Source organism: Lagopus leucura, unplaced genomic scaffold (genome assembly GCF_019238085.1).
Source record: "Lagopus leucura isolate 7727_CA_CO unplaced genomic scaffold, USGS_WTPT01 Super-Scaffold_73, whole genome shotgun sequence".
Lineage (NCBI taxonomy): Eukaryota > Metazoa > Chordata > Aves > Galliformes > Phasianidae > Lagopus > Lagopus leucura.
Window position 1 is genome coordinate 51,463,665 of NW_024962252.1, and position 20,219 is coordinate 51,483,883.

Genomic DNA, 20,219 nt, shown 5'->3' on the forward strand with positions numbered 1-20,219 from the left:
CCTCCCCTTCCGCCGACGCAGGGAGGCGAGGGGCGGCCGTGTCGGGCGCGCAGGATGCTCCGGTCGCTCTGGAGTTTCCTCAAGCGGCACAAGAAGAAATGCCTCGTCCTCGGCACCTTCCTCGGCGGTGAGTGCCCGCGGCGCGGCCGAAGGGGCTCCGTGGCTGCGGGGGGAGCCGCGGCCCTCCATTCTCGGGGACCCTCCGCTCCCCGAGTGCCGCCCGGCCGGCCCGGGCCCCAGCTCGCGGGGTAGCGGTGGAGGAGGGGTTGTGAGAGCGACTGTCGGAGCCGTTCTTCTTCCCTCAGAGCTCCGTCTAAGCCACGGGGGCACGGTCTGGTAGGCTCCTCTTTGGAGTTATTACGAGATTAGTTCGAGTGGGATTAGATTTAAAGGAACGCCTCGGACCTGTCTCTCTCTGGCGATAAAACGCCACGCTGTGTTTTCTCGGCGGAGGTGAGGTGTTTCTCAAACGACGCGGCCAAGTCTTTGCACGCTCAGTCGTCAGATCTCCATGTATTTTAGGCAAATGGCACAGAATTAAAGATCGCAGAGTTGCTAAGGAGCCTTTGATTTGTTTGTGCCCACAGGAACTTGTTTGAGCAGTTCAGTGTTCTGAAGGCTGTAAGGTTTCTGCAGTGCATTTGGTGTCTCTCTCTTTGTTGCTTTTGATTCAGGTGAGGCCTTCTGGGGGGGTGCAGTGGATATACTTGTGGCCTCTACACCCTTCCAGCACGGATTCCTTCTGTATTTTTCCAAAGAGTTCTGATGGGTGCATGATAGTTGGTTAGCTGGTGTTCACAGTCAAACTGCTTTGCCCCTTCCCTGCAGGCTTTCTGCCTTCACAAACACAAAAGAAGGTTATGTTTACCTGTTTGAGCCTCCACGCTAGCAGCCCACCATGCTAAATTAACGAGGCTTACTTTAACATGCCAAACTGTAATCTGCCAGCTGTTCCCCCTCACCTCCCACTGTCCTTGTGAGAGTGGCAGGCAGACAAATGGGAATAGAGAAAGCATGAGTTCTCCAGCCTTAGGTGGAAGTGTGGATTGATGTCTGACTGGGAAAGCAGGTACGGTAGAGCTGATGGCTCTCAGTAGTCCTGCCACCCTGAAATCCTGAGTTCATTACCTGTAAATGGTCCTTTGCCAGCCTGGAAACCATCCTGGCATCACCAAACTTGCAGCTTTTTCCTGACGGTTGGTACTGTTCACGTAGCACCTCTTTCACTGAAATGCTGTTAACTGGATGAAGTATATTTAACAAAAACGCAACTAACTAACTAAAAATCAGGGACAAAATCAAAGTCATTTAAAGTGCTGCCAGACCTAAGGAAAAAAAAAGTCAAACCAAAGTTGTTGTGCTTCTGAAAAATCAGCTTATCTGCTGATGTAATGTCAGAGACTATAATTTCTGGTGTGTTTTTCTTAAGAGCTGTAGTTGCACTTGCTGGGAAGGCAGAAGTTACAAGGGAAAACAGCATCACAAAAGCCTAAGGATTTTAAGTCTTTGGCTCGTGGGCAGAGTGCTGTATTTAATTATTCATTAGACAGTACAGAAGAGTCCCTGCATTATTACTGGTGCAATGTTTTATCAGTGAGTTACTGAAGAACCATGAGTTGGTACTCGTGCCTCTGCTTACTGAGACAAATTCCTTGTGTGTTATTGGTGGGTAACATTCCTAATGCAATTTTTGTGAATCCCTAGGCTCTGTCTCATAAGCAGAAAAATCTTTTGCAAAACTCATGAGATAAGTGCTCAAATTGATAGAAAAGCAACTGAAATAGGTGGATTTTCCCTTTTATTGAGAGCACCTGAACTTAGGAAAGACTACCACATAGGAACCCATTCTTCAAGGGTCTGTTCTTTTAGCAGTATAAAGTAAATTGACTTCACAGAATCACCAAGGTTGGAAAAGACCTTCAAGATCCTCCAGTCATCAACCTATCACCAACAGTACTTGCTAAACCATGTCCTTCAACACAAAATCCAAACGTCCCTTGAACACCTCCAGGGTCAGTGACTCCACCACCTCCCTGTGCAGCCCATTGCAGTGACTGATACTCTTTCAGAAAAGTAGTATTTCCTAACATCCAGCCTGAATCTCCCCTGGCACAGCTTGAAGCCATTCCCTCTAGTCCTAGATTTAAATCTCTTGAAGTAAGCAAAGTCTAGGGTTCAAAGTTCAAACCCATGAGAAGTGTTATTTAAAGCAGAGAGAAAGAGCTCGCGTGTCTCAGCTGTGAGGACATATTGCATCCATTTGTTCTTACTGGACAAAGAGATTTAAACTGGCTTTTATCTCAATGCTCAGCATTCAGTGCAGATTGCGTTGGATATTACAAAATGCTTCACTGTTGTCATTATCTCAGTGTTGTAGAAGAGCAAGTGCAGGATGTGTTTGAAATGTGCAGTTCTGATTTCAACAGTGAATTAATTGTTACTCAATTTCATCTGTTGCAACCTTCAGCTTGCAGGAAGAGCATTTTGGTTCAGAAGTCTGTCTTCTTACCTGGGTTGGTTGTGTTGGTTTGTGAGAGAGAGCAAAGGCATTCAACACAGAAGTCTGTGGTGCCAACAGAGGCTTTGAGCTTTCCTATTTTGAAGGTACTTTTTAAGCGTAACAGAATGATTGCGTGTCAGCTGATATGTGGTTGACTTGTATGTAAGAGCAAATCACGACACATGCAGCTATTGATGTTCTGGAAGAGTGCAGACTTGTGTATGTCAGCACCATTTCTACATAATGAAATTCTTGAAGGTATTTTTTTTAATTATTTTTTTGAGGGAAGTATGACAGCGGGGTAAAGATCACATAGACTTGTAAGGAGATTTCCTGAAACTTGATGCCTCCTAGTTACTAGTTGCACCTGTGAAGAAAGAATCATAGAACGGCCTGGGTTGAAAAGGACCACAAATGATCATCGAGTTTCAACCCCCTGCTATGTGCAGGGTTGACAACCACTAAACCAGGCTGCCCAGAGCCACATCCAGCCTGGAGGGGAAAAAGGAAAAAGCTTAGGGAGAAAGTCATTACTTAGGTGTGATGGGAGAAATCTCCAACTGGTTTGAAATCACTGTCATGAATGTGTAAGAGCCTGTGGATTTTGTAAGCTATTTCCATTACTTCTATCTAGGTGGGAAGAAACTATACAGCAGTGATAAACTGGAGCATGTTTCTCTCAATTCTCTGACTGATAAATTGCTTCCACAGGAGACAGATATTATAGACCCAAACGTTGCATGTGTTATAGGTCAGCCAATGTGTATGTTTCACTTTGTAGACCGGTTACAGAGCAATAGGAAATGTAGTTCAAGATCCTTGCTGATGTTCCTATACCTGAGTGCACTGCTGAGTGGCTGTAATCCTTCCTTGTACCACTAATCTGCTTCTCTGAACCTGTGGGCTTCAGAAATACTGAACCACATTATTGAAGGTGGAGATAGTTTCTATAGAAATTATCCTTTGAGCAGTCTCATTATTGCTGAATTTTCTTCATTCCTGCTTTTGTACGGGACATATGGGAAAGGTAATGTATGAAAATCTGTCTGTACAACTGTTAGCTAATTAGATATGAGCAAATGCTGCCACTGCCACTTACTGCTGACCTCCTGTCTCCTACTGAGAAGTATAATGGAGATATTTTAGCCGTTGTAAAAAGTTGACGTTTCCTTTGCTTGTTCTTAACAACAGAAGTCTTCAAAACATCGATTTCATTTCTTACAATTACCTTAGCTGATGTTGGCTTTATGGCAGTTGTTAGGATGTGACTTGCTCTGGTCCTGCTCCCAGCTCTTCTCTATATCAATACAGATACAGCATTTCTAAAGCAAAAAGTGAGCACACACGCAAATCCCAGGCAGGCAGCTCCTTGAAATACCCCTCAGTCAGGAAATGTGCATGCAGCAGTAACTCGTGTAAGTGTTCATCTTCATAAAGCTGCAAGAGCAGGACTGGAATTCCCCGAGCACAGCATCAAGTCCTGCAAACAACTTGAGGCATTTAGGAGAGCAGTTGGTATCCATGCATTGCTCACATGCAAAAACATTTTTTTGTTCATTGTTTCTGCTTAAGCTCTGTGGATGATGCAGTTTTTACTTCAGCTAACTTTTTATGCACCGCATTCTTAAAGGCGAAGCTGGAGTGCACAGTATCAGTTAGTGATGGGTCAAAGTTACACCTTTGTTCAGAGGAGGAGGGAGGAAATTGAACTCCTAATGTGTTGCCTCACTCAATTGCATTGAAAGCTGGATGGCTGCTAGTGCAACTTTGGACCCTCGTGAGATAGGTGGCAGTTTACTGCAGAGTGCCCAACTGTTAGGCAATTAGTGCCCTCCATCTTACTTACAAAGGTGTTGCTCCTGCATATGACTAAGGGGCCTGCGCATGGTTCTTGTTGTTTCCTTCTTACTGTCTCGTGACTGCCATGCCGCGTGCGGGAAGAGCCTTTTTTTAAACCTGGGTGATATTTCTGTCACAAAACCTGGAGTTAAATGGCTTACTTGGGGAGGAGGGGGAATGAACCAAAGCTTGTCTTTTGGACATATGGTTCTGTCTGAATGCAACGTATGTGGCGGAATTAAATATGGTTGGAAGAATCTTGTGTTCAAAAACTATTTGTTTAGAATAAACAAATCAATTGCTGCTGTTGCAGTAGGCTGTGAAAATCAGCATCCTGAAGTTTGTGTTCTAAATACATATTCTTGACAGGAATTGATTATGTTTAGAAGCAAAATTTTTGTTATTTATGAAGTCTCATTTTGGTTAAGAGTTTACAGTGGTAAAACTGCAGTTTACATTGAGGAAGCTGTAGCATTGAAGTTTGCATCTGATGGGGTGATTCGTGACAAGTGCTGGCTGAGTCTGCCAGAAGGTTGAAGCAGGAGAGCTCGACTTTCACTTGTTTCCCAGAAGACTCATAAGATAAAAAAAAAAATGGAAGTGATGAAAATTGTTCCAAACTGGTTGGGTTTGCAATTGCAGATTGGGAAACATGCTGCCAATATGAATTGAATAACTTTTTTTGTTTTTTTTTTTGGTGACCATAAATATTAGGGCACAGAGTTGACAAACCTTTTGAAATAGTGATGGTAGTTTTGTAGAATATACTGAGATGTTTTAATGACCAAAAAATGGAAATGAATTCAAAACTGGAGTAGTGCTGTTGTTTGCTAATTACTATTAAAATACTTGAGACCCACATATCTTCTCTCAAATCATTTCATACCCTTACGGTTTTAAGCCAATGAAAGGAGCTGAAAGGGGCTTTGCTCACATTTTAAAAGCAGTTTGTAATCTGAAAATCTCTCTGTAGGGGTCTATTTACTGGGGAAATATGGGCAGAAGAAAATCAGAGAAATCCAGGAACGAGAGGCAGCTGAATACATCGCCCAAGCACGAAGGCAGTATCATTTTGAGAGTAATCAGAGGACATGCAATATGACAGGTAAGATAAAGAAATAGTTTATGTTCCTGAGAAGTGGAATTATTTGGGGATTTATAACAGTAAGAAAGGAAGGTGAATTCGAAGTCTTAACTAAGTAGTAGTGTATAAATTATAGTCATCTTATGACTTCTGACTAAATTGGAGGAACAGAGGATTGAAGAGATTTCAAGGGGTCATTGTAATCCTTGGTTTGTGTGTATTCATCTGTTATGTAATGCGTGATTTGTCAGTTCAAGACCCTTTTTTGCATTGCCCTCAACTCCATGTCACATGGATGTGTGAAGCAGCACCCAGAATTTACTGCAGGATTAATTCCCTTATTCATTGTAGCACATGGCTAGTAAACCACACAGAGATCTCAGAGGGTAATTTTGATTTGCAAATATATTCTATTCCCTACAGTTAATTCCCTACACTTGAACAACTGAAAGGTACCAAAAATAGTAGTGATTTTATTCTAGCATTTATCTCTGCATTTGGGAGGACGTGAGTCTGAACACAAACCTTTCAAAACTATTTCTGCAACACAAATTGGGCAGTGTTTTCTTTTCCTCTTGAAATTTGTAGCGGTTTATGAAGTGACTGCAAATGGTTTCTGTGCACTTTGTTTACTCTGGAGCAATTTGTGTTTCTTTATTATCATTTTCCATTTGGTATTGACTGCTGGTATTGACTACTGCAAGGACTAAGCCTTTATTTGCCATTAATTATACAAAGTATGTTCTGTACGGCAGCATGCATTTTTGCCAAGAGTTTTTTATATTTTGTGGTGCTGATCATGTTCTGCGAGTGCTTTTGTTTACCACTTCTTGTTCCCATCGTATAGTGGTAGATTAGAACTTGGATGTTTTGGAAATCAGGCATTTTCTTCCACCAGCTTTCCTTTGATTTAAAATGTACCTTTCCTTTGTTCTCTTACTGTGGGGGGTGGAGGAAACAAAAACAAGCAGAAAAACACTCAGATTTGTTCTTCCTATTTGGGGAAATACAACAGTGTGGATGAAAATCCACTGATTACTCTTATGGGGAGTTGAAGGTGCGTATACACAGATACTGCAGGATGTGAGCATTTCTCTGCAGGCAGTCAGGAATAGCCATGTAGCCATGTAAGGGCAGCATTCTACCCAAGCTGGAAGGAGGTGTGCAGGACAATTGCAGGAGTTCCTAGGTTGCTTGTCCTCCCAGCTTTGTATGTAGAGTAAATAGGACCAATACAGTATAGCAGCTGTCGAGTAAGTGTGAGGTATGGATTAATGATGCTTTTTGTATGCTGAAAAATTTTGGTTTACATTTTTGTTTTTTTTCTTTCAATTACAGTGCTGTCAATGCTCCCTACATTGAGGGATGCCTTAATGCATCAGTTAAATTCTGAGAGTCTCACATCTCTTCTTAAAAATAGGTAAGATTACTTCATTGTGTTGAAGATAACTTGTTTTGATATCTTTTTTTTTTTTCTCAAATGATGTATTTATAATGTAGAGAGTGTGCAGGATTTCTGTTCTGCGTCCTGTTGAATAACTAGTCTTAAGGCATTTTGAAATCACTATATAAATATTTTGTCATGTTAGATGTAGTTTGATAGGTAGGTATAGCATTCTCCAAACTTTACAGGAGATAGTTATCACTTTCAGATGTTTCAGTGAGAGCCATGATTTTTGTTAAAATGCTCTATTTAAGGGAAGATTAGATACTATAAGTAGTTTGTCTTAAATAGACTATCTTTAACTATGTTTTTAGTTGGAAAAATGTTTATGTAATCTTACGGAGATCAGACATGATTGGTAGTAGAAGGTATCTGAAATGATGTTACAAATGGAAGTGAGCTATCAGAAGTTAAAGAGGCATGTCATGCTTTATGACAAATGTCTCCATGTCAGAAAACACCTTTGTTTTCATTAGAACTGTAAGAACAAGTGGCATATTAAATAAAGTGTGTAGTAGCATGCCTTAAAAGCTGCTTGGCATTGAGGAAGGAGTAAAAGTGTTACTGTAGGCCGTTAACATAGGATTTCTGACTCCCCCAAGGCTACCTTTCCTGTTCAGCTCCTGCTAACTTATTTATATAGCTGTAACTTCAACTGTCCAGCATTTAATAAATTGGCAATCCCATCATTGACTTTTTTTCCAGTCAAATACTCTCCCAAGAACCTGACAGAATGTGATACTTGGAATGGGAATTATGCTTAAATAATGGCTTTGTAATATGTGATGTGAGAACCTCGGTACTGTAGTTGAGTGATAGTGAACCCAAATGAGAAGTAACTGGAAAAAGTTAGTTTGTATGGAATATTTAATGTACTTCCCATAGTTCTACTTAATGAAAATTAACCTGAATGAATAAGGGATGTTGTGGATGACCAGATTTGTCTTCTGGACTTTAGTCTCTTATTCCATGTTCAAAACAAGTAGTGGCCTTGTTTGTTCTCCCTAGCATGCGTTCTTTGATCAGAATGTAGCCAGTGTCATCAATTTGTTGAAGTATTTGGAGCAGTTTATGGATACAGAAGCAGACTTCTGAATTCCAATAATCCCAGCAGAAATGGTGATGGGACTTCTGCATAACTTCTGTTTTGCATTTCTGAGAACAAACAAACGTGTGTGTGTGTGTGTGTATGTTTAAAATATTGGTTACATGCAGCTGAGACCATGAATATCCTTGGATACTCTAATTTGGAATGTATTTTACAATAGAGTTTGTGCTTCCTTTTTTGACTTATGCAGAGGAAGTTCTAAATAGATGCTTGAACTTTTTGAAGGGTAGAGAAGGGGCTGGGAGGGACAGATCATGAAATGAGGCTGCAGAGCAGGCTTTAAAGAGAGCCTTTCAAGAAGCTTTGCATTCAGGTGCTGTACACAAAGGTATAGATTTGTTTTCTTTCCGCTTTGATTTTGGAAGATTAATCACATGGCTCTGGACCCTTCCAGTGTCACTCATGTTGCCTATGCAAGAGTAGATCCAGAGACATTCATCTTTAGCATCCGTAAATATACAGTCTTTTTCTTTCATCATCTGAGAAATCCTTTAACTTAAAATCCTTTCAGTTCCTTAAATTTAAAACCTTTTTACATTATTTTAGTAATTTGGGGAGGATAGGAACAGATTGGGAGTATAAGCAGACTGACTTCTTCAGCCTTCCAGGTAAACTTTTAAAAAGTGAGCACCACACAAGGTTACCAGTGCTCTTGTTCTGTCTTCTGTCCTACCCTTCTCAAATCAGTGAGATTGAATGAGGTGGGGAAAGTAGTTGCTGCTGTAGTCTTGCAGATGTTGCATATCTCCCATGTACTCATTACAAACTTTATTCCAAAACTCTGTTTATGTTTGTATTACCATCTGCGTCGCTACTGCTTTTCTAAGTAAAGGAATGCGAAATAAAAATTGAGTAGCAGGTGAAGACTGAAAAATCTATTTCCATTAAGCCACTGTTAGGCTTAATGCTTGCAGTCTTAAGCTGTTAACTGATTGTTGCCTTATGTTGTGAGAAAAGACTTTGTAAAAAAAAAAAAAAAAAAAAAAAAAAAAATTATTTTTTTTACTGTAAAATGTGTTTTGACTCAATAGATACAAATGCATTTGGCTCATGTTGGTGTGCTGTCCTGCCTTCTGTTGGCATAGAAAGTATATTGCTTATAAGTAAGGCTTTTTGTATTGAGGCTTGTCATGTGTTTCACCTACAGAAATATTACTGTCTCTTTTTGAAGTCTTTGGCTTTTGAATGAGTTAAAGTTGTTGATTTTGCTTGTAAAAAGTGAAGTGCTATGGATTCTTCTCTCCTTTTTTTTCTTTTTTAAATCTTCTTCTTTCTGGACTTGTAGATTTAATAGTTTATAATGCCAATTTGTGTGCATTACTTAATGGCAGTGAGCTGAAAAATTATCTGTGATTGATAAAATGGTCAAACTAATGCTAAAGTACACGTGTTTCAGAAAGATAAAAGCATTGCTTAATGGTTAACTGAGCCTGTGAAAAGTCTATATATTTTATTAACTAGATTACTGTAAAATCTAAGAACAGGTTGGTCTGCACTGTGTGTGCCAAATATTTAAGTGTTACTTCTGATCCCAAGAAATTACCAAATGTTTCTCTAAGTTACTTCTGCGAATTGATTCCTCCACAATGAGATACTGTAGATGTTACTTACTGATACTGATCCACGTGAGAGAAGGGCTGAATTAAACTCTTGGGTGGTTAGCTCGCTCTTATGTCTGCTATTGCATTGCTAAAATCATGTCTCTTTACTAGTCCTAAATATGCCATAGGTCTTAGTTAGATGCATTTATGCATGCAGGCAGGGAAAACAGGCAAGTTGAATCTGAGCCAGCAGCGTGCCCTGGGAGGCCAAGGGGTGGCCATAGCCTGGTGCAACAGGCCCAGTACTGCTGCTGAGTGATGGTGAGGGGTGTCCTGCACTGCTCTGCACAGTATGGCTTCACCTCCAGCACTGGGTGCAGGTTTGGGTGCCGCAGTATAAGGACATCAAGCTATTAGAGCATTCCACGGGGGGGCTACAAAGATGGGGTCTGGAGGGCCAGGTGTATGAGGAGTGGCTGAGCTCCCTTGGTTGGCTCAGCCCAGAGCAGAGGAGCTGAGCAGAGCCCTCGTGGCAGCTGCAGCTCCTCACAGGGAGCAGAGGGGCAGCGCTGAGCCCTGGTCTCTGTGACAGCCACAGGGCCCGAGGGAACGGCATGGAGCTGTCAGGGGAGGGACAGGCTGGGTGTCAGGAAAAGGTGCTTCACCAAAGGGTGGTGGGCATGCAACAGGCTGCCCAGGGCAGTGGGCAAGGCCCCAAGTTTGGATGATCCTGTGTAGAGCCAGGGGTTGGACTCAATAATCCTTGTGGGTCCCTTTGAGGTTGGGTATTCTGTAATTCTGTACCGTCTGTGTTCTTGCTTTTTGTCTGCAGAGCATATTTATCTTAGAAATCAGACAGACCAAAAGGTAAATATATTTCAGTGGAAGAAAAACCCTTGAGTTTACGGCATTTACGTGGGCAGACTACTTTTCCACATATGGTCACAATCGCTTTGTTTTTAGATAACCTAGTCAGTATTTTAAAACCAAGTCAAACAGTGGTAAATCTCCTAAGCAAGGAAGATAGAAATTCTGATCCTTTGCTTATTATATACAGGTAGGTACAGAAAGCCCTACTGATCTGAGGTCTATGTTAAATATATGCACAGTCAAGGTCCTAGGAAGAACTACTTTATGTGCAATCCATGTTTTTTTTCTGACTGCTTAGTATAGGAACTCAAAATTGATGGTATAAATGTAATTGACATCAATAAATACTGTATTTAAACATTTAAATTTGGGTATCTTTTCTGTGACTTCATGCATTGCTTATATACTGTTTTCTTGAATGAAGTAAATCACTGTAGAGGTAAATCTGATGTAAGTAATTATAATAGTTAAATGAATTTGCCTTGGAACACTGACGTTTTATTTAATGTGTTTATTAATGTCCAAGGAAAATATACAGTGCTTGATAGTTCAATTTATTTTTTTCAATTTATAATAATAATAATAATTAATTATATAATAATAATAATATATTAATTATAATAAATTTTTTCAATTTATTTTTTTCCCCACAGGCCAGCAAACAAGTTAGAAATATGGGAGGATTTAAAGATAATAAGTAAGTGTAAATGAATGATTCCATCTACCTAGTATTTAGTATAAATCTTAAAATGATACCGTTCAAAGTGCACACTTCACACTAGAAGAAGTTGTTTCAGCAGGTACAAAGATAGTGTGACGTGATATTGAGCAAGTTTCTCATACGCTCTCTCAAAAAATTTCCTTATTAAGGACTTTTTCATATTACCCATGGAAGGCAGATGCTCAAAAACCAATGTGAAGGATTTTATTGGCCCTCGTATGTTATCCTGCTCAACAAAACTTTGTGAGGACTTTCTGTGCAATCACAGAAAAATCAGTCTAGTTTTTCACAAAGTTCAATTCTGAACATAGCAGAAAACATCTCTCAGTAATGTACTCCAGCCCTTGCACAGCCAACAGTTTTCTCTTTTCAAGCCTGTTTGAGGTCACCATCACAGCAGAAGTTATGTGAACCCTTTGGTTCATCATTTTATATATTGGTTGGTGCAAGCAGTGGAAGGGAAGTCAGATAACTACGTAGTGAAAAATCACTAGACTTTTAAATATTATTTAATACTTCTGATCTGTTACTTCCATTTATTATGCCTGCCATCACTGCTTCCCTGATTTTGGCTACTTCTGCTGTAGGTAACTTTTTTTTTTCTCCCGTAACTGCTGTTAGACATTCTGTGTCTTAGTTGTGTGAGGGTTAACACACTTTGTGTGTTTCGTGGCCTAAGATAGAAAGAGAATCTGACAGCATTGCTACAGGGTACACCTTCTAGAGCAGTTTCTATAATTATATGAGACTTTTGGGCACTGGAACAGGCTCCCCAGAGAAGTGGTCACAACGGCAAGCTTGAGTTTAAGAAGCATTTGGACAATAGTCTCAGATCTGCAGTTTGATTTATAGGTGATCCTCTCTGGGGCTGGGAGTATGACTCTGATCTCTGTGCATCCCTTCCTACTCGGAATATTCTCTGATGCTGTGATTAAAATGGGGCAGTGCTTCAGCAGATGCTCCTGTACATATTAGACTCATGGTAATTTGGGGCATGTTTTATGAAAGTATGTGTTGAGACAACCAATGAGAGAAATCGCTGTGTGTTTAAAAATCGTCAGTACTTTTGGGTCTTGGGAACACTCTCCTTTATTGCCTCGCCCTTATTTCCTTGACTTTGAAATTGCTGTGTTGTCTCTCCTCAAGGTTTCACAAGAAGCATTGTTGCTGTCTATAGTACCTGTATGCTGGTAGTTCTTTTGCGAGTCCAATTAAATATTATTGGCGGTTACATCTACCTAGATAATGCTGCAGTCTGCAAGAATGGCACAGTAAGTTTCTTCTTTTAAAGGTTGAAATTTCATATTCTTGGGAGTGAAAGAATAAGTTAGTGAGAGATAGGCATAGCTCAGCAATATTTGAATGAACAAGTGTCGTAAGATGGGGAGACATGAAGGGATTACTGATGGTAAGGTTTGTTGATATTTTATTGTAGTCTCTAAATTCAGATTATTTGGGGATAATATTGCTTAACAAAATACTAGCAATATTGAATAATACCTTTTGTCTGCGTTTGTATTGCTTTAAGACAGCCACTTCAATCTGAGCATCAAAGTTAGTCATTTCTTTGCTTTCTGTAGTCTTCTGTGCAACATTGTGCAAATTATCCAAGATGTGTATGCAAATACATCTATAAATGCTCAGTTCTTCCTAGCTTGTACATTAATCTCCTCAGTTAAATTCTCTTAGCGTTAAAGGAAATGAAAGAAAGACTGGTTAGTTGTTGGTTTTTTTTTTTAACTCTAGAAGGCCACCTAACGAAGTATCTGTTGATGAGGTGGAAGCTTGGTTTTTGTTTATACAATGTATCTACTGCTCAATAATAGTAGATTCTAGAGTAACTAGATGTCTAGAATAAGATCTGCAAATTGCTGAACAGCTCACCTAAAAATAATGAATGCAAACTTTTATTAGTTGGTATATGCTCCTCTCAGATCACTCTTGCTGGGAGTCCAGGGACAGCACGTCAAGGCAGGTCTGAAGGGTCTAGAAAAGCTTTCATTAGGGAAGCCAGAGATGATGGAGGTCGCGTTTGCATTTTGTAAAGTCTGAAAAGGCTTTTTTGGGCAAAGAGGCTCTGGAGTAGAAATGTTTCCTTTCTATTACTTTTCCAGTAGAGGAGTAGGTTGACAGAATCAGCTTTGAGGCACTTAGCTGGAACAAACAGACATTCTCTTCAACTCCCCAAAGCTTTGTTTTTTATCAAGGGATTTCTCTGGTTTCTGCTAGGGTTGAGCATAAATATCCTATTTCAGCAGGTTTAATTTTTAGGGTGGGGACTGTTATCTCCCAGTTCAACTATGACAACTTGTAAATGTAGGTGTCCTGCTGTTCCTCATAGCCTGCTTAAGTATAATGAAAATATTGGTAGGAACATGTGATTGGAAGGAACCACAGCAAGCTGTGAAATACTAGGGAAGATACAATTAATTTTGAGATCTTCTCTCAGTTTTTCTTTAAAGAAACTTTTCATTTTCATATTCTGTATTTTCCAGTACTGTGATACAGAGGAAACTTCTCAGCAGATAACTACTAAGTTACTAGTTATTTTCCAGACCTGCACTGAGAGTGGGGGACTCTGCCTGCTGTAGGGTATTATAAAGAAGAAGGAAAATGTTTGCTACCTGTTCAAAATGATTTTTTGTGTTGTTTTCTATTTTGTTTCACAGAACTTTTTCTTTTCCCCCCACAGACACCATTAGCTCCCCCTGAGGTTCAACAGCAATATTTATCAAGTATCCAGCACCTGTTAGGAGATGGTATGATATTTTTTATAAACCGCTTACAGGATGCTCCTTTTCTTTAGACTTAAGCAAATAATTAGAATAACTTTGACACTTTTTTTTTGTTCTAGGACTGACTGAGTTAATAACTGTTGTTAAACAAGCTGTGCATAAAGTTTTTGGAAGGTAAGAGGTCCGTATTTCCTGGTAGTTTGCTTTTTGTCTTTACTGTGGTGACTGCTCCCACAGCAATGAGTTTTATTAGAATTTAAAAAGTGAAAAAAAATGCAGACTGACTTTTTCCAAGACCAAGCTTTTGGCAGGTTGGAAACACAATAGTGCAGACCAGTATCAATTGGGATCCTATAGTGAGCATATTATCAGTAAATAAACACTACATCATTACAATGTTGACTGCAAAATTAATAGTCTTTCCATCTTTTCAGTATTTCCCTTAAGCATGCCCTATCTCTTCTGGAGCTGGAACAGAAACTAAAAGAAATCAGGAAAGAAGTGGAACATAAAGATTCAGATCAGGTCGCACCTTATTCTCCCTTATGTCATTATCTGATGCCAGATGAAGAAAACCCTCTCGCTACCCAGGTACTTGTTTTATTTGTTTCATCTAACTTCTTTATTTTGGAGAGGGAGGACTGCATAACTACTCTAATTACATTGTGCTAACTGAATCTTCAATAAATGGCAGTACCTCTTTCTTTATAAATGTGAAGTATCCTTATCTCTTTGATCTAGGATGAGAAAGTTGTACCTTCTTCACACTTGATTGAAAATGTCAACTTTGAACTTGGAAACACAGCCATGTTAGTGCTTTTAGCCCATGATTTATGCCGTAGCATAGTGCTGCTTAACATAGTCCGAAGCTGAAATGTATTACCTTTTACTTGTGCACCAGCAAAGAGCCTGAACAGTTGGCGTCATCTCTGAAAGAGATGCTGTGCTGGAAAAAGTGATGGTGTGCCCAAGTCTTTTTGTTGATTTGAGAAGGAAAATGAACAGGAATCAGGAGCCAGGCGTATCTTATCTAAGTGGCAACATTAATGTAATTTCCCAAATTTTCTAACAGTATTTGACTCCAGCCATATCACAGGTTGGTGAAAACTGGTTCTCAACTTGATATTATACTGGTATGAGGAAGAAACTGAGGTTTCATTGTGTGACCCCATGCATTTATCTCTTAAAGTTCAGCTAACATGCAGTGTTTATTTCAGCTGCTTGATTAGCATGGTATTTTCTGCCAGTATTTTTTTAATATATATATATATATGTGTGTGTGTGTGTATATATGTGTGTATATATATATAATTTTTTTTAAAGTAAAATAAAAAATCACACACAAAACCAGTGACCAGTTACAAGCAACACACATAAATTTATAAAGAATCTGTGATAAATTGTTTGTATTAAATAGATGTCTTAACAGTCATCTTGACTTAATGCCATGACATGAAATTATTTCCACCCTTACTTTTATGATTCGTATAGATTTCTCACTAATTGGCATCTTTCTTGTTTTTTTCTAGGCTTGTGGACTCACAGAAAGAGACACTGCAACAATTAAATTACTTAATGAAACTAGAGATATGCTGGAAAGGTATACAGAAAATATTCAAATCGAACTCCTTACAGCTACAGTTTATGTGAGACAATTAGTTTTATAAAGAAAGTGTTGAACTTTCATTTGCTAGATGTGACCTTTCAGCCACTGTGCTGCCTTAAATTTTTATATTCCATAATTAAAGGCTGGGATTTTCAAAATTTGAGTGCTTTGAAACTTGTAAGAAATAATCTTGCCTTAATACTACAAGGATGCTTTATCACAGCTAACTGGTACCTCTTCCTCACATTTTCTTAGTTATGTAGGGAAAGAGAAGTACATCCCTTCTGACACAAATTGAGAGTGATTATTTTGCATTTACTTGCTTTGATAAAATGAACACCAGTTTTGGCTTATCAGAATTTGTTTTTAATGCATGGTTTTATGAGTGGTTATATGCATCCTTCTACAAGAGCTACTGCAGTGAGGCTTCTAAAATGAGCACTGAATAGGAATGAAGAGAGTCAAATGCCAAACTGTTTTTAGAATGTAACTGCTAGACATCTGGGGCATTTTAGGGATGAGTCCCTCAGTGCTACTGCCTAGTAAGAAATAGGTAAGGAAGGAATGCTTTCCATTTTATCTTTTAGTATCTCTAGGGTAGTGTTGAGGTTGTTGACTGTTTTGCTGTGGAGATACTTGGAGAGATTTGAGAACCTCACATACTCTTGAGATTTGCAGGGGTTTTGGTTTTGGAAAAATGAATCCTAAGAATCAAAAAAGCACATATTTACTTCTTCAGTCCAGACTTCAGTACGGTTTTGAGCACGTGTTTAAACAGAGGATTCAGTCAACTGCTGGACAATATGGCGGAGTTCTTCAGACCTACTGAACAGGACTTCTCTCAGAATGGCTCTGTAAATAGGTAAATGTTTTTTTTTGTTGTGGTTCTTACTGTGACGTACTATCACATGAATTCTAAAACAGGCAGGGATTTTCTTGCCTACTTGAAGTTCTCATGCTAGAAATAACTTTGTTTCTTGCTTTTCAAGAATAAATATGGTCTCTTTGCTTTGGTCAGAGAGCAAGGAGTATTGCTTGTTTCTCCCCAGCCAAGAACCCGCTGGAATTTTCCTGAAGTGTCTTTCTTACCATCACTTGCACATCTATAAGCAGAAATCAGAAGATCGATACTTTCCAATTTTTGCCAGTGCTGTACAAACAGACTGCTTTTGAGTTTGGGAGATGTCCTTTCACCATTCCCCTAGGAGGCTGGGAGAAAGATAGCTCTGTATGTCCAAGTCTCTGACTGTTAATTACAATAGTTCTGAGGGAAGGTAGACATAACTGTGGTTCTCCAAGTAAGTGTAATCTACAGAGCTTTAGGTTCTTGTCTGGTATGTTGGAAAAAATGCAAACATTCAGGATCTTCTCCTTTCTAAAAGACTGTTAGAAAAACAGGTTTTATTCTGAGGTTATCTTGGTTTTAGAACATGTCAGTGTGTTAGAAATCTGAAAGCTACGTTCAAATCCTAGAAATATAATTCCTAAAATATTAAAATGAATACTTTGAATAATAACTTTGTATGTTTGTTTTAATAACTCATGGCTCTTAAATAGTAATGTTTGTATTGAAATGTAGCTATTTACATTGCTTAAAATATCCCAAAGGCTTTAGCTTGGCTGTCTCTCCTCAGCTTGGTTAAGAGCTTAAGGGTCTGAGATTATAGAAGGACACGTCTAGCAACTACCTTACATATATACACAGGCAAATACTGTATCTAAAACATTCATTTTGCATGAGAAGCAGTTGTGAAACTGCAATAGGATGGCCAATTGATAAAATTTTCTTTGGTAGTTCTATATTAAATGAAAAACTTAATAGGGACAAACCTTCATCTTGTACATTCCAGTTTGTGGTCTATCCAAAACTAACTTCTTCCAACTCTTATTTTTGAAGTAGAAATTATGTAGATTAGTAATAATCACAGTTGTCTTACAAGTATCCAAGCAACTCTACGTCAATAATTTTTGTTCTCTTCTAGTCTCTCCAGCATCAGTCTTCCTTTAGCCAAGATAATTCCAATAATAAATGGACAGATCCATTCAGTATGCAGTGAAACACCCAGTCACTTTGTTCAGGTAAGAATCTAGCTTCATTTAAAATATCTCTAGTGAAGTTTTGAGACGTTATTTCTTTTTAGTAAAGTACCTTATTTTGTTTAATTTCAGTGGCTTAAATAAGTAGGAATAAGTAACATAAATTAATTTTTTTGATTTAGAAAATTAATTTTTGTAGAGCCGTACTTTCCAAAAAAAAAAGCTTTTTCTCCTATAATCTCTTCCCTTAATGAAACAATGCAGAAGCAGAAAAAAAAAACAAAAAACCCAAGTCTCAGCTTGGTTGTATTTGGAGTTCTGTTCAGGAATTTCATGCAGTTGAAAGGTCTGAGTTAGATCTCAGGAGGAGTGCCAGGTGCTTTTCTCATGATGGGCACAATTACATACTGCAGTAAAACCAGAAGCGTGGTGGGTGTAGTTTTGATTAAGCAAATGTATTCCTCAAATTTCTTCTAGGACTTACTGATGATGGAACAAATGAAAGATTTTGCTGCTAATGTTTATGAAGCTTTTAGTACCCCTCAGCAACTAGAGAAATGAACTGCACATTAATAGGAATAGATCATGTATTTATAACACATCTTTGTGACTACTGCTGAGATTGGGGTTCATTTTATAACGGCGTAGGAGTGGCTGAGCAGCAGGAAGAACATACTGAAAAAACTGGGAGTGAGCCCATAGTCGTTCTCTCTAATACAATTCTATTTCAAATGCCAATCAAAATATTCTTGTTGAAAGAATCACTGTATGTAAAGAATTTTCTATTAAAAAGTTGTTAAACTCTTGCATAATTTGATTATTTTTATTGCATTTGAAAGGCATCTCGTGGCAGTACTTCTAGAAGTTACTAAAACAAACAAACTTGGTGGCCTGGGGGGGTGTATGGTTTGGGAAAAACATTAATTGAAGAATAACAGAACTGAGTAAGGGTTCACATTTTTCTTTTGTTGTAAAAGACTTCTCCCCTTGACTTTACAAACATTGCTCCTCATTCTTCAGAAAGCCTTTGCCAACTGCTGCCCATGCCTCTTGAACAAGTTGGGGGTGCTCTCTTTGTTACTTACAGAATGTAGATTTTTAGACGTTCTTGTTTATGCTGTTCAAACAGCTACATTGTACACATTAACTTGTAAATATTTTATCTTAATTTGTATTAATTTTGAGGCTAATTGTCTGTATTGTAATAAAATATTTTAATGTAAACTTTGTGCGTGTGTAATAACATTACTTAGCAGAAAAAGCAATACCTTATTTGGCCTGTCACTTAAAAGCCTCATGGAGTTGAAAAAAGAGAGTGAATTTAACTTACTCAGTAATAGTTTTGCATTTATTAAGATTACTCAAGCCTTTGGGTTCTATACTGAAAATATTCCTGTTTTTTGTTGTCTTTCATCTCCTGCTCCATGCAGATCTCACATGCAGGCCTACCATTCTTAGTCCTGATATGTGATGAGTTTGGGAATTTTTCAACTGGCCACAATCCAACTCATGCTTAAAATGTTGTCTTCTTGCCAAAGCTGAGGAGCCCTAGCAACAAATCCTTAAAAAAAAAAATAATTGCTGAAATATAGTTTTTGTTGTTGTTAATAGTCCATAGTTCACAGAAGGCACCCTGGTAACTGTAAAAATAATGGATGTAAACAAGAGCCAGCCTTAACTTTATGACATGATACAAAACATAGAAGAAAAAAAAAAAAGTAAATAATCAGAACTCGTGGACAGAATTACTCAAAATAGTTCTGTTAGTGATTCTCATTATCTTATCATTAGAGATTAAAATGTACATATGCATTGCCTCCATGCATTCATGATTAATTGCTAGTCATTATGAGTGTTCTTGCAGCTGCAGTATATCCATTTCAGCCGAAGCTGCCAGATGTAGCACACAACTGGAAAGTTCATTCTTTTAAGGCTTATATATATGCATTATTTTTTTTTCTTTTACAATATTTCCATAAAACTCTCAGTTCTCTTGCACTGAAAGTATACAACTTTTATGCACAGTTGTCTGACCTGTTGACCATGAGCTTGTTCTTTCTCAGGGCTTTAAAAAAAAAAAAAAAAAATCTACTGCCCCTTTTCACATAACTGCCAAGAAACAGACTAAAAAAAGCGAAGAGGTCAAGATAAAGGCTCAGTTATTCACACAAACTCAGAGAAACTAGCTGTACAATAGATAGGTAAGTAATTAGATTTCGTATGAGGTTCATTTCATTCCATCTTGTATAACAGTCTTTTAAAAAAAAAAAAAAAAAAAAAAGTAGATGTTTCTCAGTCAAGTAGTAGTTCAAAGCCAATGATGAGAAACTGGGCAGGAAGAAAGAACACCAACAATGTAACTTCTGTACTACCCAAGGCTCCAGTGTATGGCTCAGTTTACATCAGTCAGTTGCAAGGTCCAGCCCCACTGACACGGCAATTGCTTCAGAGTTAATTGAGGTAGAGCTACGACAATTCCCTTTTCTCCCATTGCAACCCATTTCAGTGGTTCCTTGTAGCCAACTAACTTCACCTGAAATTGAAACAGTAAAATTAGAGCAACGTGTTTTTGAATGCATATAATTGCATATTCAATTAAGGAAAAGTTCTTCCCATTCTACTACCCATTTATTCTTAAATGCCACTTATCAACTGAGTGAATAATAAGAATAAAGGTAATGGGAGAAGTACTTGCTAAGCAGACGTGTCAGTAGTAAAGCTAGTGAGATTGTGT

The 20,219-nt window shown here is 38.5% G+C and overlaps 2 protein-coding genes across 2 annotated transcripts in view; one reads left to right on the forward strand and one right to left on the reverse strand.

Annotated features, from left to right (window-relative positions):
* Positions 1-18,294, forward strand: PEX3 (peroxisomal biogenesis factor 3). Its single transcript, XM_042877928.1, has 12 exons — positions 1-127; positions 5,313-5,444; positions 6,762-6,843; positions 11,040-11,083; positions 12,254-12,378; positions 13,800-13,866; positions 13,962-14,016; positions 14,277-14,433; positions 15,372-15,442; positions 16,188-16,310; positions 17,431-17,527; positions 17,963-18,294. The coding sequence occupies exons 1-12, from the start codon at positions 55-57 to the stop codon at positions 18,044-18,046; spliced, it is 1,110 nt and encodes a 369-aa protein (XP_042733862.1). The 5' UTR covers positions 1-54; the 3' UTR covers positions 18,047-18,294.
* The window catches only part of FUCA2 (alpha-L-fucosidase 2), an 11,428-nt gene continuing 9,501 nt past the window's right edge, over positions 18,293-20,219 (reverse strand). Inside the window, exon 7 of the mRNA XM_042877914.1 lies at positions 18,293-20,018. Coding sequence (XP_042733848.1) covers positions 19,878-20,018 — 141 coding nt within the window. The 3' untranslated portion in view covers positions 18,293-19,877. The remainder of the gene's footprint in view (positions 20,019-20,219) is intronic.

What these genes read in the sequence shown, in the direction of transcription:
- PEX3 (XM_042877928.1), top strand. Translation starts at nt 55, where the DNA reads ATGCTCCGGTCGCTCTGGAGTTTCCTCAAGCGGCACAAGAAGAAATGC. An exon ending in ACATCTCTTCTTAAAAATAG is followed by an intron (nt 6,844 to 11,039) that starts GTAAGATTACTT and finishes TTTTCCCCACAG; the next exon opens with GCCAGCAAACAAGTTAGAAA. An exon ending in CCAGCACCTGTTAGGAGATG is followed by an intron (nt 13,867 to 13,961) that starts GTATGATATTTT and finishes TTTTTGTTCTAG; the next exon opens with GACTGACTGAGTTAATAACT.